We start from the raw sequence: 23,294 nt of genomic DNA on the forward strand, positions 1-23,294 counted from the left end.
TTCCATTGTGCTTTTAAAAGTATTTTATCCAGAATACTGTGAAGGTAAATAACATTTTCTTAGAGCTTTGCTTGCTTGGTTTCTGATCTGGGTTATCTAAGAATGATGAGTATACATGAAATTGTGTAAATATCCATAGATTATAAATACACAGTTTATTGATTAAACTGCCTTTATTAAATTATATATATAGAAAAGGGCTTTTTTCTTGTGTACATTCATTATTTGAATAGTAACGAATTGTGAAGCACTTTAGTCCTAATGTGCATCTTTTTTTGACTAGTAACTGAAGTTCTAATTAGTTTTCAATTCTTTTATGATACTGTGCAACTTTTTTTATGATTTCAAAATTTAAAATATTTTCCCCAATGTGGTGGGTCTGGATTCCTGTTCGGTGGAAAACAGTATTTCCACCAAAGGAAAAATTAATTAATTAACATTTTTATTACCCAAATAAAAATAGCTCAGTGGAATATAAGGTCCTGAGTTCAATCCCTGGTACCACACACACACACACAAATTATACTCTGGTTTCTCTTCAGATGATATAAAACTTTTGCCTTTTACCAAGTAGTTGACATTCCGTGTATTTTATCAATAGATAGATTCTGAGTTAGATTAAGTTTTAGGTATCATCTAATATATGTCTTTCTCAGACTGCTCTAGTGGTAATGATAGTAATAGTTGATCGGGGGGCCATGGATATAGCTCAGCTACACAGTGCCTGCCTGGAAGGCATGAGGTTGTGAACTTGCTCCCCAGTACCAAAAACCCAAACCAAAGCAAAACTCAGCAAAATAAAATATTGCTTTGTTATCAGGAGGGGAAAAGCAGAGGGAATGAAGGGAAACATACTTGAAACTGGTGCCTCATTTACATATGTGAATGAGGGTCAACAGGGTGTTCAAGGTCTTATTACTAGATTGGACTCTAGTGAACTGCCTGTTTATAGCCTCCCAAGAGCTGGGATTACAGGTGCGCACCACCACGCCCAGTCTCAGTTGCCCTCTAAGCATGCTGCAGGGCCAGGGCCTGCACGGGATCGAAACTTTGGCACCTGTGCCTGCTTGCAGGCACTTTAATCCACTGAGCTATTTGGCTGGCCCTTGAATGCAGTTTTCATATAAAGTTTTAATGCACTAAAAAGTTCCCTGCTCCGTTTCATAGACTTCAGAATGTTTAAACTAGCCTATGTTCAGACCTCACTGCTGAGAATAATGAATAGTTTTTTCATGTCATATTAATGCTTTCAGTCAATTGTTAGATGTGATAGAGAAAATGATTTATTTTGATGTTACTTTGTCCTGTAAACTTTAGAGCAGTTGTTCTGCTCAACAGAATGAAAAGCGATAATTTCTAATGGTTATTAGGCTACTAACAAAAATAACTACAAAAGTATATAATTTTTATGGTTTGATTTTACTGGATGTAAATATTCTGAAGTTTTGTTTATATTCAGATGAAAATGACTTAAGTTTTAGATGTATTAACATATAATTACCTGTATATATTATAATGAAACATATAAAATTAATGTGTTTAGCTGTAATTTTGTTTTAAAAAGAAAGTGTCATAAACTTATGAAGCTCTTTTAACATTTGCCTGTTATGATTAGTCTGGGAGTTTACCTGTGTTTCTTTCCATTAGTAGCTTCAAATACATTGAATTTTTAAAAAGGCTACAGGTTATGTAGAAAAAAAAATACACACACACACACACACACACACACACACACCCCGGAACAAGAACAAGAGAGAGAATGTCTACATTTATTTTTCTCACATTAGGGAAATTAAAATCATGAACATGATTTTGTTTGCTAGCCTATGGAAGCATATATTGTAATTAAAACTAAGAAAAAATAAAAACTAGCACTCACTAGGTTTTGTGTTTAAAAAGTTATTTCCAAAAAAGGAGAAGTATTTTGAACAATGTTAGTAGACAAACATGGAAGAAATCTTGATTTCAGGAAATATTTTAAAAGCCCTTGGAATTTTTAAGGTTAGAAGATTATAAACAGGCAGATAATGATAAACAAGTGTGAACTATTCCATAAAAGATTGGGGAAAAAATCTCTAGTTTTTCTCACCGTTTTAAAATGTATGGGGGCTGGAGAGATAGCTCAGCAGTCTAAGCGCCTGCCTGGGAAGCGTAAGGACCTGAGTTTGATCACTAGTACCACACGCAGTGCGGCTGGCCCCAAACCTGGGTGTGGTAGCCACATTCCTATAATCTCAGCACTGGGAAGGCTGAGACAGGAGGATCACTACGAGTCTGAATTATGTAGCATGACCCTATAACAAACAAAAATTTTTAAAAAAGTATTCATTAAGTGAATACAGATTTTTAAAAAAAATATTATGTGAAAATAAATCTAGGAAGATTTAGGAATAGATGTTCTTTTTCCTGTTCTTCCTACTAAATACACTGAAAACCATGGACATCAAATGCAAAAACAAATGTTTTGGGACTTTTAGAGAAAAGTGAAGGTGGAGTGGCCAGTTTCATGAGTTTATTCTTTTGGCCCATTTATTCCAGACTAGGTAGGGACTGAGAATGCCAGCAAGCCAGAATCACAAGTAAGTGCAGATAAAAATGTTCTGAACTAAAACCTACAGTTTAGCCAAAGGAGCACAAAAGAGCCTCACAACACATGATATTTGTAGAAAATAACTGCTCTACCATAGCCAGACACTACAGAAGTAAATATGGCTCCACCCTGACTCAGAACAGCAAGGTCCTGTTGGTCAGTTTAGACTGTCACCCTTACCAGGTGTTTTGGTTAGTTTTCTCTCACTGAAACAAAATATCCAATGCCTAAAATTAAAGGAGGAAAGGCTTGTTTAGCTCACAATTTGTGGAGGTTTCGGTCTGTAACCAGCTAGCTAGCTCCAAGGCAGAGTGGCATGGTGTGGGGCAACAGTTCAAGGCCGCAAAGGACAGTAAAAGTAAGGAACAAAAAAAGGGGGGGTGCAAGCCTCTTTTCTTCCCTTACATTGTATGCAGTGCCCCCCATCTCCTTGTCCTCTTCTTGCTCAGGATATTTACAAAGCAGGCACCCTAGCATCCTGCTGAGTCACTGAGCTAAGCTTCTGAAGTTGATACAGTGTATCAGCCATAACACCAAGTTATAATGAGGTGCCCTGTGGGTTGGTGTTAGAGAAGACTTCGTGGACGGTTGGGGCTTTTCATTCCTATGGATGTGAATGCGGCCCTGTGTCCCTGTGTAGTTGTAGACTACGCCAATAGCTGCCCCAGAGCTCTCACGGAGGTCTGTAATCCTATCCTTGCCCAGCAGTAATAACCCCTTTTTCAGTGTCAGCAGAGACTTTTAAGTGTGGTAATGCGTCTGTGATACCCATAAGAGACTGTTTTAGAAGAATCTAAAAGAGAAGGAAGGTTCAGATAAGATTCAGAGTATACAGTTCCAAAATGTCAAGGTTTCACTTAAAAGTAACTTGTCATACCAAGATGCAGGAAGATATGAAACCAAATGAAAAGATAATCATAGATATCAACACTATGGTGACAGAATTATTTGATGAAAGATCAGTATTCTGTGATACTGCTAGAGGGATAAACCACAGATCAATGGAAGAGAATATAGCCTAGAAATAGAATAGAAATGCAAAAGCAATTCAATGAAAAAATAGCCTTTTCACCTAATAATGTAGGAGCACTTGAACCTCTCCAAGCAAAAATGAACTAGCTGGCTAAGTAAAATAAACCTTGACACAGAACTTACACCTTATATAAAAACTAACTCAGAGTTTTTTTTTATTGTAAGATGTAAAATTGTTCCCTTTAGAATGAAAATAGGAAAAAGTCATCAAGATCTTGGGCTTTGCAAAGAATTATTAGAATTGACATGAGAATCCATAGAAGAAAAAAAAATAAATCAGGCTTAGGGAAGTTGAAATTTTTGCTGTTTTAAAGATTCTGTGTAGAGAATGAAAAGATAAGCTATAGATTAGGAGATAATATTGACTAGCCATATGTCCACCAAAAGGCTAGCATCCAGAATATATGAAGAATTATCAAAACTCAGCAGTAAAAAATTGAATCTAATGAGAAATGAGCAAAAGATTTGAAGACATACTTCACTAAAGAACGTAAAATACATTACGTTCATACATACTTCACATTTTTCACTTTACTTATGTGAAAAATGTTAAAGGAAAAGAGGCTTGCACAAGTGAAGTACAAGTGGTAGATCAGTGCATGAAATGATAGTCAACATTATTAGCCAGTTGGGAAATGGGGATTACCTATACCATAGTGATACAACTAACTAAAAAGTTTTAATAACATCAAATGTTGATCAGAATGAATAGAGACTTGGTAACTGAGACAGTGATGATGGGAATATAAAATAATACAGTACCCTGTATTAAATAAATTATTTAAATAAAATAAATAAAATTTAAAGGGCTCATGTATGGTGACATTTAGGCTACAGTACAGTTTCTTTTAATGTAAGTATTTTAACTATATTTTGAATGTCCATGAAAGTATGTAAGTTGTACCTTGCTGTATGTTTTGTAAGCACTGTCTTTTATAGTGTGTTTCTTTTTAAAGCAAGAAATAAACTAAACCCAGGAATTACAGTCTTAAACGTTTATTCTAGGAATTTGAGAATGTACACTTACACAAAAACTTTCATACTGATGTATATAGCAGCTTTATTTGTAAAAGCCCCAAGCTATAACAGCTTTGATATTCTTCAGTGGGTGAATGGTTAAACAAACTGATGCATCCATAGTGTGGAATACTACTCAACAATAATAATAAGAGTAAAGTAATGATACATACAGTAACCCAGATGAATCTCCAGAGAATTGTTCATCTAAAAGAAACAAATACTATGGGTTAGATACCATGTGACTGGTTTGGTAAAATTTTTGAAATTACAGAGATAGAAAACATTAGTGGTTGGCAGATTCATTAGGAGGGAAATTGTAATGATGAAGTATTTTGTATTTTGATGGTATTGGGGTTAATATACTGGCTTTGATGTCAGGGTATTGTTATACAAGAAGTTGTTGAGGGGACTTAAGTGTATGATACATAGCATCCATCTGTATTATTAAAACATATGTGACTATAATTTTAGAATTAAAAAGTTACTGAAAATAGGTTACTGAATGGTAGAATCTAGGTAACAGGTATTTCCTATCTGTATAGTAACTTGTCATCAATACATCTTTATAGTATCATCTTACATACATTGAATGAGGCTTTGAAAAAAAATTGGACAAACCAAAATTGACCCAGAAATCCTACATATAAAATGTTTAAGTAAAATACATTTACGTTCATACAAAAACCTATATTGAAATGTTTATAATTTTTTTATTCATAATTACCATAACTGGAAGCAGTTCTAATTTGGCTGGGGGAGAATACATAAACATGGTACATGCACATGACAGAATACTACTAAGCATTAAGAAAGGAACAAACTGGTTTGGTTTTTTTTGGTAGCAGAAATTGAGCTCAGGACCTTATGCTTGCCAGGCAGCTGTTGTGCCACTGAGCATTTTTTCCTGGCTCTAGGAACAAACTGTTGATCGCATGGATAAATGTCATCTATGTTCATTAAATGAAAGAAATCAGACCTGAAAGGCTACTTTCATTATGATTAAGTTTGTGACATTCTTGCGAACAATTTACTGAGATAGAAATTAGATGTATAGTTACTTGAGGCTGGGCTTGGGAGTACATGGAGGAATTTTAGGACTTGACAATAACTGTTTTGTATATTTCCTTTGGTGCAGGTTGTACCACTTTTATGTGAATTAAAACTTAAAAGAACTGTACCCCAAGAATGATGAATTTTACTCTCTGTAAACAGTGTCTTTAATTTTAAAAATGAAAAATACTACTGCTGAGGGAGAACAATTGTTTTAACTAAAATTAAAGATAATTTTAGTAGTTTTTCATATGATACTTGTATCCTCTTCCTCTTTAAGTTATAACTCTATGTTGATACAAGGTTCACTTGCACTAGAAAGATACTGGAATAATTATACCACAATATAAAGTTAAACTCAAATTGTTCTTTATTATCAGATTGTATAGTTCAGAAAATGAATTACAGTTGGAAAGTCAGGGAAGAATGTAGTTACTTATGTGAAAAATGTTTATTTCCCTAGATGGCAAAAGGTGCTAAAAATTTGTAAAACACTTTCAGGTTTTAGACAGATATTCAGAGAAAAAAATGGTAGTCAATACAGTGAGCTTTGCTAGACTAGCACTACTACAGATTTTCCGTATTTGGTGGTATAGAACCTACTTGTAAAGCTGTTAGTCTCATTTTTCACAGTCTTAACTCCTGCATCTGTCTCCAGAGACAGGCATTTTGAATAGTATCTGCATATATATTTGAATGATGAATTTTACCTTCTGTTAAGTGCTTTTACAAAAACAGCTACAATCCTTAAGGTTATTTGAGACATGCAAAAACTTTCACATTGTTTTGTTTCTGTACAGGAATTTCGGCAGAAAGTAATGCTTGGAACTCCATTCCTAGTTATTTGGCTAGTTGGGTTTATAGCAGACCTAAACATTGATTCTTGGCTTATTAAAGGGCTCATGTATGGTGGCGTTTGGGCTACAGTACAGTTTCTTTCAAAGTAAGTGTATTTTTAACTATATTTTGAATGTCTGTGCAAGTATGTAAGTTGTACCCTGCTGTATAAACACTGTCTTTTGTAGTATGTTTGATTTTTGTTTCAATGATTTTGATAAGTTAATATATAAAATATTTCAGATTTTTAAAATACTATTAAAATCTAAAGGTGTTTAATGACAAATTTAGCATGCAATTTTGAAGCTAATATACAGTTTTATAAATTTAAATATTTTTAAATAAAATTTCAGTAAAAGTGAACTAAATTTGGTGAACTACAATATGTAACATACATACTATTTATTTGTGAGTAATAATAAGAGGGAGCTAACCTTTTCATAGGCAGGCCTGATCTTATTAATAGGATGAGCCTAGGTATAATTATGATATAGGCCCAATTTAAAAAATTTTTCCTCCTTTTTGTTTAAACTTTTTTTTTGTTTTTAAATATGTATTTAGTACAGGGTCTACAGGATTTCACTGCGTAGAACGGACTCTAGTGATTCTCCGGTTTTCAGCCTCCCAAGTGCTGAGATTACAGGTGTGTGCCTCCAAGGCCTAGTCTCAGTCACCCTCTCAGTGTGACCTGGGGGCCAGGCCAGCACGGCACACTGGGATTGAACCCCAGCCACTGCACTCTGCCTAAGGAGGCGCATTAGTCTGTTGAGCTATCTGGCCGGCCCTGTTTAAACATTTTGACCATTCATTTTATTTTCTTATCCGTAGGTCACATGCCTTAGTTTTGCCCCATTCTGCAAACCTGAGAAAATGTTTATGATCCAGAACTTCCCATTTAATTTCCATTCTCTTAGCACCTTTATTTTTACCTGAAGTTTGAAAAAGTTACGAAAAATAATTCATAATGGATTGGCAATAACCAGTAATGTGTTAATATCACTGAAGGGGCCAAACTGTAGTTTACTTACCTCTTTTTAACATTTAGCATTTAGCTCCAAAAGAGATGCAAATAGGATGTTACTAAGATCCTCGCTTAACTGCGTGACAATTTTTATTACTTATTTCTTCTTAAACTTGAATTATTATAAAAACAAAACCTCAGTTTTACCAAATCAGCTGTCTCATTGTGTCTGAAAAGATGTGCCCCAATTATAACAAGTATGTAGATAAGAACTAATAAAGAAACAAAAACTTGAGCATCGTTCTATACTCATTTGTTGACATTTTAACCCATTTCTGAGGAATGATACTCTGGATTTATGCTAAAGTAAATTATTGATTTAAAGCAGTCAGAGTACATTGAAATTCTGAAATTGGAAAATGGAATATAATTTTAATTATTTGTAAATTAAAAGGAACTTCAAAATCTTATTGACTCAGTTTAGCTATGAACTCATTATTGTTGGTTTTATTATTCCTGTGATGACATTTCCAGTAAGGTTAAGCATCTTAAGACTTCTGGATTCTGGTTAAATCAATGCTTATTATACAGAATATATACAAATTTTATTTAAATATTCATTTTTATGATGCAGTAGTTCCTATTTTATAACACTTGTATTTTACAGGTCCTTTTTTGATCATTCAATGCATAGTGCATTGCCCCTTGGGATATATTTGGCAACCAAATTCTGGATGTATGTGACATGGTTCTTCTGGTTTTGGAATGATATCCTTTGGTTATAAAGACCATATCTAAAACTGACTTTATTATTTAAACAAATGTTAAGTAACATTAGGATTGAACTATTCATGGTTTTACAGTAAAGCAGTATTTCTAAAATAGCATGAACTAAATGTTTTTAAATGTTTCATGTTTAATAGATTGCTTTTGAAAGCTATTATAAACAACTGTATATGATAACAGCTCTCATTTATTGAGACTGTTTTGTTTTGCTTGCTACTATCCCCAACCCTTTTTATTTTTTATTTTGAAATAGTGTTTCACTAAGTTTGACCCGGCTGGGCTCAAATTTGTAATCTTTGCACCTCAGCCTTCTTGAGGGCTGGGATTAAAGGTGTGTAAAAAGTTACAGGTGTTTTTAAAAAGCATTTTCTAAGTGTCCATTTAATCCCCATCCTGTAAATTAGTATTGTTACCTCCATTTTATGGGAAAATTTAGTCTTAGGAGCTTGAGGCCACATTAGCTGGTCTCTAGTAAAGATGTGATTGAAATAAGTAACTCTCAACGTGCTTTCATCGTTTCTTCCTACATTAATCAGCTTTCTCATTGCTTGACAAAATACCCACCACCACAGCTTAAAGGAAGAGAGGTTTGTGTGGCTCTCAGGCAATGATTGGCTGGCTCCAAGGCAGGACCATCAGGAAGGGATGATGTGGTGGAGCCTTGCAGCTTAGTTCATGGTGTTGGCCAGAGAGGGAGACCAGTGAGAGGCAGGAGCCAGGGAAGGGACCAGATAAAGTACCCAAGGTAGTGCCTCTATAACCCACGCAGTCATACCCAGAAGTGTACTTCAGTAATGCCCTGGGCTGGTGGTGGCAAACCTGTGGTATGCGAGCCACAACAGGCTGTTTGTACCATTGAAAGGTAAAAAGGTTTGTGGTAACTGCTACACAGTTCCCCAAACCAATCAAATTGATAGTTACACTTAAATTATCATACTACCAAACTGATTTTCATGTTATACTATCAAACTATTTTCTGTATTATCTTACTGTCATAAATTATTTTCCTGTGATATAGGTAGCAGTTAAGATTCTTCATCTTTGTTCAGCTAAAACTGTTGTCAACTACTTTGACTATATTACAAAATTTTGTTAACTTTTTTTTTTTTAATTTTTGATTTTATTTTTTGTATTTTAGGGAAGAGCCTACAGGGTGTTCAGGGTCTCACTACTGGATCGGACTTGTAGTGATCTGTCTGTTTGCAGCCTCCCAAGAGCTGGGATTACAGGCAGGCGCCACCACACCCAGTCTCAATTGCCATCTAAACGCGCCCTGGGGGCAGGGCCAGCACAGCAGGCCCAGGGATCCAACCCCTGGCCCCTGCACCTGCTTGCAGATGCTTTAATCTGCTGAGCTATTTGGCTGGCCCCTAAAATTTTGTTAACTTTAGCAGAGTTATCAGTTTAATATATTTTCTAAAAGCAATGTAATTTGAAATTGTGTACAGTATATGCGTGTATCACTATCAAAAAAATAAAGCCAGTATTAATTTTGACACTTTCACAGAGAAAGTCAAAATTTATTTTAATAGACATATTTCATTGATGTCTTAATTATTTTTCAAAATACTGCTGCATCAAGTATTTAAGATGTTAAGTGCCATACAATTTTAAGTAACTTGTAACTTTTCCAGTTTTAGTAAGTGCCTAGTTTTACTTCATAATCTTGCATAAGTGGTCTTCATTTTAGTTGAAAAACAGATGTTTGTTTTATTTTTCAGATCTGAGCCCCAGAATTGTAGTCCATAATTTAATCTCTACTGTTAGATTCTTTTCAGAAAGTATAATACTTGGTACTTTTAAAATACTTTCTTAGTGTTAGAATTTAAATTCTTCCATGTGGCAGTTTTCACCAGTTAATTCTGGATTTGTATTATACTTTCATATAAAAATGATTTCTCGACTGGGGAGATGGCTCAGTAGAATAAGCACTTGCCTGGCAAGCACAAGCCCCGGTTCTGCCAGAAAAAAAAAGTTATTTCTCAGGGATTTGTTAAACCTTACAATGTCTTACTGAAAAATTTAATGTAAATAAAACAGATCTACTTGTTTTCATAACTTCATTGATTTTTAAATATGAAATGCATTGAACTCTGAGATGACTTTGGTATTTCAGACATATTTTTTTACCTTTGTATTTCCTAAATTGAACATTAAAATTTACATCTAAGGAAAGCAACCTTTTATTCATATCTCTAAATAATTTTAAACTGTTGCTATACTCCTGGTCTGTTTTGTGGAAAGAAGCAGGGAAATCAGTAGATTGTAAGGTAATGAGACCTTAAAGGTTCAGAATATACGTAATTTCTTTTTAAAAAATTCTTTAGAATAGTATATAATTTCAGTGTTTTCTGTTTTCTTTTTCTGTTTGTCCTAGCAAAGATGATTTATTGAGCTTCACAGAAAATGTGATGCTGTTTTACTGCAAAACTAACTTTGAATTTCTTGAGACAGGTATTAGCAATATACTCAATAAAGCCTTGTTAGTACAGCTAGCTGCATTAGACTCTGGGTTTTTCCTCTAGTGTTCTTAGGTTAAGACTTTCCTAAAACAGTTTTGCTCTTTCAGCTTAAGGTCAGAGTTAAATTCAAGGATTTATAAAATATGTTGTTTATGCTTAAAAAACTGATGGTTGATAGTCACCATTTTTGGAAATGGGTTTCATGAGTGAGGTGTTTTATAAATATTTTGGAATATATCTAAAATTAATCCCCATTCACCTATGTATCTTTTGAAAAATAAAGGCATGCACTAGAATGCTGAGTTGTTATGAGATAAAAATATTTAAAAGTAAAGTGAAAATCGCATCTCGGCCTTTTGGCTAAGATCAAGTGAAAAATAAAGTGAAAAAGTAAATCCTTTCATAGAATTATAGATACTTATTACTAGCATTTTGCAAAAAATTACTATTTTAAAAACCCATATAGTACAAGCTTTCTTTTTCTCTTTCTACCCCTCCCCTCCCCCTCACACCGTAAGAGAGAGAACCATAGGCTCAGTTGTAGTCCTGTGACAACGAACATCTCGTACTACTCTATTGCTTATTGCTCATTTATCAAGTTAAAATTTATTAGAAGTGTTTGTCTTGTGGAGTAGTTACAGCACAAGTTATGTGCAAGGCTTAAATGTACTTATTTTATATAAATCTCTATCTCTAGGCCGTGTATGATTATCGAGTGACTTTTTTCTTTTTTAACCCGGTCCTGATTTCTGAGGCTAGAGATAGAAACCTGAGAGATAAGAAAGGGTTGGGGGTTGGGGGGAAAAAAGCATAGATTTAAATTGAAGTGGAAGCATGCAGGATAGTAAACAGGGAGGAGCCTTGAGCCTACAAGGTGCTGATTGAGATACAGACATAAATAGAAGTGGATGTCAGGAACTACCTCTGATGATCTCCAGTTCTTTTTAAATAAATTTTTAAATTAATTTGTTTACTGGATACAGGGTTTCACTATGCAGTTCAGACTCATAGTGATCCTCCTATCGCAGCCTCCCTAGCGCTAGGATTATAGATATGTAGCACTGTTATCGGTTCCAGGGCCGGCACGGCGTGTCCAAGGTTCTGGGGATGGCACGGCCTGTGGTACCAGGGATCAAACTGCTTGTCAGGCAGGTGTTTAGACCACTTGCGCATACCCCAGCTGATCTCCAGTTGTTTTGCTTCTACCATTTTCCTCATTCAACTCATAACTATATATTATTAACTAGTTTTGTAAAGTAGAATTGCAGTTTATTTTCATTCATGGTAGTTAATATTTTGTAATCACTGCAAGCACTGAATTAGAAAATAACTGTTGTTCATAAGAGAAATGCAGGGTGTTTTGTTGGAACCCAGGATTGAACTCAGGCCCTTGTGCTTGCCAGGGAAGCATTTATTCCACTGAGTCATCTCCCTGGCCCTAAACTATAGGATTATTGAGAGTTGTGGGTCTAGTTAGTGCATTGGTTTGTATGTTTCAGCTTTCAGAAACCTTAATATGGTACATGTAATGTTAATTCATTACTGTTGAACTCCAGCCAAGAGCACAACAATTCGTGCAGGAATGAAGCCTGTTTAAGATACACTTTTTCTAAAAGGCACATCACAACCCTCTATATGCTTAAGAACACCAGAGAGCACTTCACTGCCTGTTGGGTGCCCTTTTAAGCATCAGATTCAACAGAAGGCATAAAAGCATGGCACTAAATAGACCCCCAGAAGGGTATTTGTTTGTAGAATGGGAGCTGAAATGAAGGTAGATGGTTGCTGGTTGCCTTATTCTCAGTATTTGCGGGAACCTTGGATTTTTCACTAATTTATACATGTTCATCAAATGACTTAAGAGTGTGCTGTGAGCATTGATTTTGGGGCTTACATAGATTGTACAGAATAGGTATGAGGACCAACTGTACAAGCTTTATTTTGGCTTTTCGTAAGATCCAGTTTAATAAAGTTAATTATTTTTATGGGAATGATTATACATTCATGTAAACTTTAACAAATGAGTTCTTCAGTCTGTATTACTATTGATTAGTTACCTACCTGTAGATAACTTATTCTGTACTTTACTTAATTCTTACAGATAAAATACATAAAGATATTAATGCAGGTTTATAATGGATATGTTAAAGTATAAAGAATTTGTATCTTGCTCGCAGTCGTATAGGCCGGTACATACAAATTAGGTGTAGACCTAGCTTTTTTACCTGATTCAAAACATCTCATATGTCATTCTGTTGTACTCTGAGCAAAATTGAAATTATAACATCTTTCTGGAAAGTAGTTTGGCAGCATAGAAAAAGCTCTAAAAATACTCTTTGATCTCTCTTCTTTTCAGTTTTTAAAATTTATTTTAATTATTCATACAGTACATATTGATTACATCCATTGAATAAGTACATACACATTTTAACTTAATCTTCCTCTTCTCTTCCTCCCTCTCCATTCCCTTCTCTTGGTCCCTTCCCCAGTTATCTTTTATTTTACTTTTTAAAGAAATCATGAGCTATTACTCAGTACAGGGCATAAGATTAAAGATTTATTTAGAAGAGTGTTTCTCATAAGATTATTTATAATAGGGAAAAAAGTACCCTGAATATCCATCTTGAACAGAGACAGTTTTATCTGTTATGCTGTGTGCAGTATGGGATTTTAAAAAAAACATACAAATGCTTTTTAAAGACAGTGATACCATCTTTTTAGTTTATGATATAAGTTTTAAGTTATATTTACAGAGATTCCAATTTAAAAATATAGGGAAAAGAGCTGTAAGTGAGGACAGGGAATTTTAAAAGTGGTCATTATTACTGCTTTTTTGTTTTTGTCCTTTTATTTTCAAAGAAAGAACTTTAGGTTGTATTAACCTTTTCTATTTTCTTTTACTTCTTAATCCATTAATTAATTTACTTTTAATTGACTTTTCAAAACATTTAAAGTTAAAAAGTAGGGGCCGGGGAGATGGCTCAGTGGAATAAGCACTTGCCTGGCACAAGCGCAAGGGACTGATTTCAATCCCCAGTTCCACAAAAAAAATAAATAAATAAAATAAATAAAAATAAAAAAATAAAGTTAAAAAGTAATGGTTTATGTACTATTTCAGTTGCATACTATATATGACATCAAGTTTATTGAGTAACGACACTGTATCTTTGGTATATTTTTAATCTACTTATATTGTCACTTACTGAAAGAATTGTGTTAAAATTTTCCATTGTATTGATTTAGAATTCTTTCTAATGATTTGAACATTGATTCAGTGTCTAATGACTAATGGTAAAAAAGCATTAGCAAGGAACATTTTATTTTAATTAGAATTTACCTTTAATTTTTTTATAATCTTAAATTTTATAAATGTCTCATATAAGTAGCATATAGGTGTTAGCAAATATCCAAAAGGTTGATGTTAAATTTTGGAACCAGTTTATCTCTAAGTTCGGGCTTATTGATTATGTCTGGTCTTGAGGGGGTTTCTATTAATACCTTAGCACCATGTTTTAAAAAAACAATTTTAATCAAGACATTCTTTTATTAATTGATCATTTTCTGCTGGAGATCAAGCCTAGGGCCATGTATATGTGAGGCAGATACTCCACTGGGTTATAGCCTCGGCCCCTGGGAAATAATTTTTAATTATTCAAACAAATATGTTTTAGAAAATGTTAATCTTTGTTCCTCAGATTTTCTTACTATGCAGTATATTTTTCAGTAGATAATAAGTGGAAGTTAAATCTGTACGTTATATAATAAAAAAAGAGTGTTTCCCTTTTCTGAAATTATTTGTATCACGATCTCTGAGTTGTTTCCAACTTCATGGATAAATTATCTTTACTTTGAATTATTATTATTTTTTTCCTATTTTTTTAGGGAAGGGTCTACAGGGTATTCAGGGTCTCACTACTAGATCTGACTGGTAGTGATTCTCCTGTTGTCCCAAGTGCTGGGATAACAGGCATGCACCACCACTCCCAGTCTCAGTTGCTTCCTCAGAGTGCCCCGGGGCCCAGGCTGGCAGGGCAGGCCTGGGGATCAAATCCTCAGCCTCTGCACCTGCTTGCAGGTGCTTTAATCTGCTGAGCTATTTGGCCGGCCCTGAATTATCTGTAGCTATCATTTTATTCATATCTCTAATTACTGTTTTACTTAGTCTGTTTATGCTCCATGTGCTCATCTTTATAGATTTTTTCATTCCATTGTTACGTAGTGGTTCTGTTTGGTCCCCATTACGTATTTCTAGAATTACCCTTTTTATTGGTTCTAAGTATATATTATCTGTAAGCTTGTGTTTTATAGACTTCATATTGTAATTTAATTATGAAGCATCTTTAGTTCATTTGGTTTTGTCTTTAAATTATATGACCTCCCACACTGGATTCTTTGCTTTTTGAACACTATACATCTTTAATTTTGTTGATTTTCTAAGAAGTATGTTAACATAGTTGCTAACGTTGTTTCTGTTCATCTTATTCATCTTACTAATGATTAACCCAGGCAGATTCATTTAGACTTTATGTTTTCTTAAGTTTTTTTCTGTCATATTTGGTACCAGCATAGTATTTCTCCATGAATAGAATTCATCTAAAGATTTTTTTTTTTTTTTTTTTTTTTCTGGTACTGAGGATTGAATTCGGAACCCTGCACTTGCCAGCCAAACCCTTATTCTACTGAGCTATCTCCGTGGGCAAATTCATCTAAATTTCTACACTTTTTTTTTTTTTTGCTTTAGCAAAGAGAAGTCAATTGCAAATTCTTGCTCTGGAACCTGGGTTTAACTGTCCTAAGATCTTATTAGAAAGTCTTTGCTGAGATTTGATTCTACCTGGCCTTAGAGACATAGTGATGTCAAGATTATTGTCCCCCATAGTTTAGTCCTATCACCTTATTAATGAAAAATTAACCATAATTGAAATGGTTTGGTAGTTTTTTGGTGGTTAGTGGAGGCCATCGGGGTCTTCGGGGACTTTTGTCTCTGAAGAGTTTTTCTAGATTTGTTGATAGTTTCTACTCACAACTTTCATGTTTTTCCTCTGATTACCTAGGGTGGAAAGTGGGAGTTTTTATTAATTAGCTCAGGCACCCATATAGTATACCAGACTAGATGGTTGTAACAGTAGAAGTTTATTATTCAACAGTTATAGAGGCCAGTAGTCTGAGATCAGGTTCTGTTTGTCATTTTTGAGACAGGGTTTACTGTGTAGTTTAGGCCAGCTGAATTCATTTTGTAGCCCAGGCTACCCTCAAACTTGTAGTGATCCTCCTGCCTCAGCCTCTCAAGTGTTGGGATTATAGCTGTGCACCACCACATCCATCTGAAATCAGGTGCTAGTGAGCATTCTTTTCCTATCTTACAGAAAACTGTCTTGCTGTGTCCTCTCATTCTTTGTTCTCTTATTGCTGTGTCCTCTTAATCTCTTCTTTTCAGGCCACAATTCCTATTGGATTAGAGTTTCACCTTTATGACATTTAACTTTCATTGATTTCTAAAGACCCTATTTCTGGATACAGTCACATTGTGGTTTAGGGTTTCAACATACGATCTTGGCAGGGAGCCAGGTCAGTCCAGTTCTAATAGTAGAGAGTCAGCGTGGGATTGATGAGAATTCTTAGATGTTTCGTCCTCATCTATAGTTTAATGTTCCACTTGTACAGGTGTAGGCAGGCCTAATGCAGTTCCAGTGTGGGCAGCTGTCACCCATTCTTGGCTTTTAGGTTTGAGCTTCACAGTTCAGTGAGGCCTGTCCCTTTCCTGAACTTGTTGATTTTGGAGAATAGTTGGTTTGTTTGATTTAGTGTTTTGGGTTCATTTTGTTGGCACTATGATAAAGAAATAGTACATGAATTTTAAACTATTATCCTAGCTTGAAAGTCTACTTAAATATGTTTCTTTAAAAGTAATCAAGTTAGAGATATAGCCATCAAATTAACAACTAAGCAGGTCAAAGGGGGGGTTACATGCAAAAAAATGATTCCGTAGAGCTCACTTCAGCAGCACATATCCTAAAAATAACTCAATAAACATTTTAATGAAGACATTGGTGACGGATTTATTCTATCTGTAATAGGAATAGATGTATAGTAAAAGAATAATGACACTTTCACCCCTAAAATTGACAGGTTTTTTTCTTACTCTGATAATGAAACAGTAGTAATCAAACAATCATGTATTGGTAGTGGGGTTAAAAATGGTATCATTTTATCTGAAATAATCTGACAATATAAGTATATGCAATAAGCCTTAAAAATAGTCATCCCAGATATATTGTTCCTATATTACAGATTTAGGAAATTCTGATGAGCACTTTGGAGAGATAGAATAACAAATAATAAATGTAATGATTTTAATAGTCACTTTACCTATTATCTCACTCTGTAGTCTTGTAGTCAGCCTTTGCCTCACTTGTATCATGTTAAGGGGGGATAGTGGCAGCATTTGTCATAGGGTTCTTGTGAGGCTTAAGTGACACCTTGTAGTTTTTTTGTTGTGATCATAGTCATGGTTGAAAAATGTAGTGTACCAGAACCAAAGTTTTTTCTGGGTTGTAGATTTATTTATTTATTTATTTATTTATTATTATTATTTTTTTTTTTTGTGGAAGCAGGGATTGAACTCAGGCCCTTGCCCTTGCCAGGGAAGCATTTATTCCACTGAGCCATCTCCCCAGCCCCTTTACAGTTTTTTAATTTTCTGGTTTTTCTCTAATGATCATATTGGTAATAAAGCCATGCCATTTGTAGAAAATTATACAATTTTAACAATTTAATTTCAGTTATAAAGCTTTTAAAACTCAGCATGTTTATCCTAAAGATTAGTTCAAATCATCAAAGTTGAACTTGGCTCTAAAGAGCAAGCAAAAGACATTTTTTATGTTCATCTGTTAATTAGTTCCTGAATAACTTTTCAAGTATGTAGTTATATACTGATCAACTAGCTGGCCTTCTGCAAACTTAACCCAAGCCATAAGTGCTTGACGTATTTGTTTACACATCAGTTGTAATCAAAGGTGCTGTCTCTGAATAACGCTGGTGTTGGCATTACTTCAAGAGGCTTTTAGTTTTGGGAACAGCTAAGTTTGACTTTTTCCTTACTCACTGCTTGCCATCTAGTAATTTTTATGAAATAAGAATAATAAAACTTTAAAAAAGATTAGTAAAACTTGGGAAACTGGAGAAGAAAGGAAAAGAGAATTAACTATTTTGGGAGTGTGGGTGGGTACAGGGAATAGATTTCAGGACCTCCCCCTTGCCAGGCTGCACTGCTGAATTATATCCCTGGGCCGGGGAGATGGCTCAGTGGAATAAGTGCTTCCCTGGCAAGCATAAGGGACTGAGTTCAATCCCTGGTTCCACCAAAAAATAAATAAATAAATAAATGAATGAATGAATGAATGAATGAATGAATGAATTATATCCCTAACCCCAAGAGAAATCACTTTTGAATGTAAAGCAATCACTTTTGAATGTAGAGAAATCACTTTTGAAGCACTCCTGTATTCTATAAGATGTAATTATAAAACCCAGTGAATGTTTTTTTTTAAATTATAGCAGTAGCTGGGTAGATAGCTCAGTAGAATAAGTACTTGCCTGGCAAGTGCAGGGTCCTGAGTTCAGTCCCTAGTCCTGGAGGGGAAATAGATATACATGTCTGCCTGCCTGCCTGCCTGCCTGCCTGCCTGCCTGCCTGCCTGCCTGCCTGCCTGCCTGCCTATCTATCTATCTATCTATCTATCTATCTATCTATCTATCTATCTATCTGTCTATCTGTAAAAGATAGATTACCAGTAATCCTGCTTGAAGCATTCACCTTGGTTTGATACAAACTTACCCTATCATTCTTGCCATTTTCTGAAGTAGTTCTGGAAGTCATTTTTTATAAGATGCCGGAAATCTTTGAATGCAGCTACCAGGAAGCATCCAGTAGAAAGGCAGTCTTAGAAAAAATACTTCATGGTGTGAAGTATTTTCCATTCATCTTATTCATTTGGTCTGGCATTCTGTGACTTCTGGCTTTTCGCAAGTCAAAGTGACCACTACATCTTCAAGAGTTGCCAAAGTCCTAACAGTTTCAGCACTGCTAAATCGTCTAATCCCAAGTCTCCTCAGAGATATAAGGCACTCTTAGCTGTGAGTCCTTGTACAAATGAGAAGAAAGCTACACATTTCCAACATTTAATGGCACAAGATAAACATTACCCTTTCAGAAGTTACAAATGGGACCAAAGCAAGTCCAACACTTAGCAGGACAAATATTAAGTCCTGAACAGCATCCGAGGCAGTCTGTGGCACATTGTGAGCTCCGCCTCTTTGGCATTTCTGGTGGTTGTAGCTCCTATAACTTTTCTCTTGGGACCACGTTGCACCCTCTTTGCACCTTACCTTAGAGGGTCCATGTTCCTTGCTTTTCCAACCTTCTAGGGTCTCCACCTAGCTTCACACTCACAGCTTTGCCCCTGCCCTCACAGGTACACTGCCTGGCCTTCCAGGCTTTCTGAAATGGAGGCGGAAACTGCCTTACCCCCACATTTCTCCATGTACCTAAAACCAGGGTCCCGTGGATGCTGTCAAGGTCTGCTGTCAGCTGGGGCAGTAGCCAAGCTTTCTTGGCTGTAGGGGTTGAGTGCCTGAGGAACAAAGTCTCTATGTCACCACCACTCTGGCACATAGTGTGGCCACTGCTCTCTGGAACGTGGTGCTGTGCAGCTTTCTCCTCCAAGAAGTCTTTCACTTTTGTAGGTTTGAGGCTGCCAAGGGTAGAGACTTGCTGCTGCTTAAGAGGCTCTTAGGCCATCTTTTATTTTCTTCCCTTCCTTCTCAGCAATTGAGATCTTCACAGCTTTATCTTTACAGTCCAGAGCTTTATTATTATTATTATTTTTTCTGGCCAAACTTAACACTGTTTTAAATCATCCTACTGGGCTCTGCTCTTGATTCTCAACATAAATCTGGCTAAAGGTCCCGAACAATAGTCATGCCATCACCTCATTCGACTGCCTGAAAATTTCTTCTACCAGATTAGTCTGCTGCCCCCCCTCCCCTTTTATTTTATTTTAGGGAAGAGTCTACAGGGTGCTCAGGGCCTCACTACTAGATTTAACTCATAGTGATCCACCTGTTTACGGCCTCCCAAGAGCTGGGATTACAGGTACGTGCCACCATGTCCAATCTCAATTGCCGTCTCAGTGTACCTCAGAGGTGGGGCTGGCACAGCAGGCTCGGGGATTGAACCCCTAGCCTCTGTACCTGCTTGTAGGTGTTTTAATCTGCTGAGCTATTTGGCCGGCCCCTGTTGCCCTTAATGTTAGTCTGAGGCAAAAATCTCTGGACATGAGCAAGAGACAGACAAAACTTTTTGCAAGCCATAACACACATCATTTGGAGTTCAACAGTGGTTGCAGTCCTTCCCCGTAGAAACCTCCAGAGGTCGGATCTTTACCGGCAGGATTACTGTCAGCTTTCTGGTATTCTAAGCTCTGGCCAGAATCTTCCATACAAAACAGCCTAAGACATTCTAGCACTGCACTCTTTCTGGCAACATCTCTGAACCTTTCTAAAATCTTACAAACCATTCCCAAAGGCTCTTGAACCTCATGGTCAGATATAGTCACAGCAATGGCCCCACTTCTCTGGTACCAAATTACCAAATTCTTTCTTTTCTCCCGTTGCTGGGACAAAATAGCTGACACCAAAAATTAAGGAAAGAAAGGTTTATTTAGCTTATAGTTTGTGGAGGCTTCAGTGTGCACACGGCTGACCCTGAGGCAAAGTGGCACATGGTACAGGGCAATAGTTGGCAAAGCAAAACAACAAAAGCAGGGGCCAGGGAGGTGGCTCAGTAGAATAAGAGCTTGCCTGGCAAGTGCAAGGGCCTGAGTTCAATCCCCGGTTCCGGAAAAAATAAATAAAGGCATCAAGAACAAAAAGAGAGGAGTGAGCTTGAAGACTTTCTGTCCTGAATACTGTATGTTGGCTGCCCTCCCTGGGTGGGTGTAGCACTCACATTCATAATCCCAGCATTGAATCACGAAACAATCACAAACTAGATTCATTTACCCTCATGACTGCATGAGGTTTTGGGGGTACACCTAGATAAATTATAACAGACATCAAGGCAGTTAGGACAGAGCAACTAAAGACACAATAGAGGAATTCAGAATTACTTTAGAAAGAAGCAAGAACAATGGGATAAGTATGTTTAAAGCTGGGGGAATATTTTGAGATTAATGGCAGTGTGTTTTTACTATGACAACTTTTCAAATGTAAATATTAACTGAATTTTTCAATTAAGCCTTATATGTGGTTTAATATTCTAGTGTTTACCAAACAAGGATTTCATTTAAAAAGGTGTTCTCTTTCTATATATGCTTTATGATAAGTTTTTCTATATACATGATAATGTTGAAAATCCTGCAGAATTCTTCTGTACTTACATCCACATGGTGCCTTGAATATGGTATTTGAGATGTTTCTCAGAAACATGTTGCTTTATTTTTGATAGTATGTAAAATAACTTTTGATTCTTCATTTATTTATAAATTCTTAACTGTATCTTATCACTTAAAAATTAACAGAGAGACTCAATTTTGTGCAGGAAGGAATATAAATATTTTTTCTAAAATTAAGGTCAGCTTCAATGTGTTCAAATCTCATTGCTTTCCTATAGTTAAAGGTAGTATTTATATGGGTAAGATATCTGAAACGTAGGAAAAGCTTTACATGCATTAGATAAAGAATGCTTAATAATATTGAACATTAGAAATCTTCATTTTTCTTACATGAAATGTGATCATTGTTTACTCAGTTGTTCAGGTATTGACAGACTGTGTGAGTGTGAGTGTACATATACATTGTGATACTAGGGCTCAAACCAAGAGTCTTGTGAGGTACATCCCCAAGCCTTTTTAGTTTCTGTTTTGAGGCAGGTCTTAAAATTGCTAAATTAGCTCGGTGTGGTGGTGTACACCTGTAATCCCACCACGTAAGAGGCCGGAGCAGGAGGATTGCCATGAGGTTGAGGCCAGCGTGAGCTACATAGTGTGTTCAAGACAGTGTGAACTGAATAGTTACACCCTGTCTCCAAAACAAAACACGTTACTAAATTGCTCCAGTTGGACTCAAATTTGGTATCTTTGTGTCTCACTTTGAGAAAGTATGGGGACTGCCAGCCAGTGCTGCTACACTCAACTTATGCACTGACTTTTAACATGTCAGATAAGTGTAAAGCTTATTTTAAAAGTCACAGTTTTATTTTTTTTATATTTAGCTATGAATATAATGGGAAAATATTTTGATTTAAAAACTTGTGTTTTTTTATGTTTTATGGATTATAAATTTGTCATTCATCATTGCTTCCTTATATTCCTTAACTTTAAGCACATCTTAATTTTGTATTTATTCATCTTCCATTCCTTGCCAATAGCGTTGCACTTTTCTACAATTTTGGAAAATCTTGGAAGTCAGATCCAGGGATTATTAAAGCTACAGAAGAACAAAAGAAAAAGGTAGCGAAATATAGTTTAACATGTTTAACTGCTGCTATTTAACTGACTATAAATAGTCCTATTTGTAACAAGATATTTTGAGTACAAAGAAAGAAACTGTCTTTTAAGTATCAAGACGTTTCATACTAAGTTGAGAGTATGTATATTTTACTAGGTGCTCACCCTTGTAGCTCTGGGACACTTTATTTGCCCTTTTATTTTATAATTGCATGCTTCTCTTCCCTTACAAGGCTACTGTGATTGCTTTGAGAACCCATTGCAACTTTTAAGTTTTCTGTAAACCTCAGGGAATAAATACATTATATGATTTCATAAAGTAGAGGCCAATAAATGGATAGTACAGATACAGCATTTCAGTATAAGATATTTGTATGCAAGTGATTTGGGGCACATTTCTTCTGTAACCTAGGTACTTAAAACCAAATTCGTAAAAGATGTTGTATAAGTAGAGAATCAAACTAGAGGCATTTTGGATAATTTTAAGAGCCATTTTATTTAGTTTCTAAAACAACAAATTTTGTTAAGTTATTGCTGTCCACATTATATGAAGACAGTATAGTATTAGATTCTGATGGTTTAAACGGCATATAAATTGCTGTTCTTTTAGTACTGTTTGTACTGTATAAGTGAGCAAAAGATTTCATTTATTTTGAGCTAAAAATTCGGGATGTTAAAGATAAGCACTATGTTTGCTGATTCATAGTGATAACAAACTTTGGTGAACACGATTCAGTTTAAAATGATTTTTTTTTTTTTTTTTAATTCGCAGACAATAGTTGAGCTTGCAGAAACAGGAAGCCTGGACCTCAGCATATTCTGCAGTACTTGTTTGGTAGTATATTTTTCATTTTTCCTGCCCTCTTTTTGACAGTAGCATGCTTAGACAATGTAAGATAAGGAGGATAAGGAGAGTTTCATTCACTGGGTAGAATTTTCTTCCTTGCACCCTCAAAAGTACCATTTGTTGGGGCCGGGGAGATGGCTCAGTAGAATAAGCGCTTCCTGGCAAGCACAAGGGCATGAGTTCAATCCCTGGTTCCACAAAA

General features: G+C 35.6%; 1 protein-coding gene across 4 annotated transcripts in view; it reads left to right on the forward strand.

Moving 5' to 3' along the window:
• Positions 1 to 23,294, forward strand: part of Zdhhc17 (zinc finger DHHC-type containing 17) — a 97,395-nt gene that overhangs the window by 59,574 nt on the left and 14,527 nt on the right. For 3 of the 4 annotated variants that reach the window (XM_004623746.3, XM_023716104.1, XM_023716110.1), the window contains 4 exons: positions 6,493 to 6,635; positions 8,158 to 8,258; positions 22,124 to 22,248; positions 23,018 to 23,080. In XM_004623746.3, coding sequence (XP_004623803.1) covers positions 6,493 to 6,635; positions 8,158 to 8,258; positions 22,124 to 22,248; positions 23,018 to 23,080 — 432 coding nt within the window. The remainder of the gene's footprint in view (positions 1 to 6,492; positions 6,636 to 8,157; positions 8,259 to 22,123; positions 22,249 to 23,017; positions 23,081 to 23,294) is intronic. The other variant, XM_023716099.1, reaches the window with a different exon arrangement.

Source organism: Octodon degus, unplaced genomic scaffold, assembly GCF_000260255.1.
Source record: "Octodon degus isolate 3935 unplaced genomic scaffold, OctDeg1.0 scaffold00004, whole genome shotgun sequence".
In the NCBI taxonomy this organism is placed as follows: Eukaryota; Metazoa; Chordata; class Mammalia; order Rodentia; family Octodontidae; genus Octodon; species Octodon degus.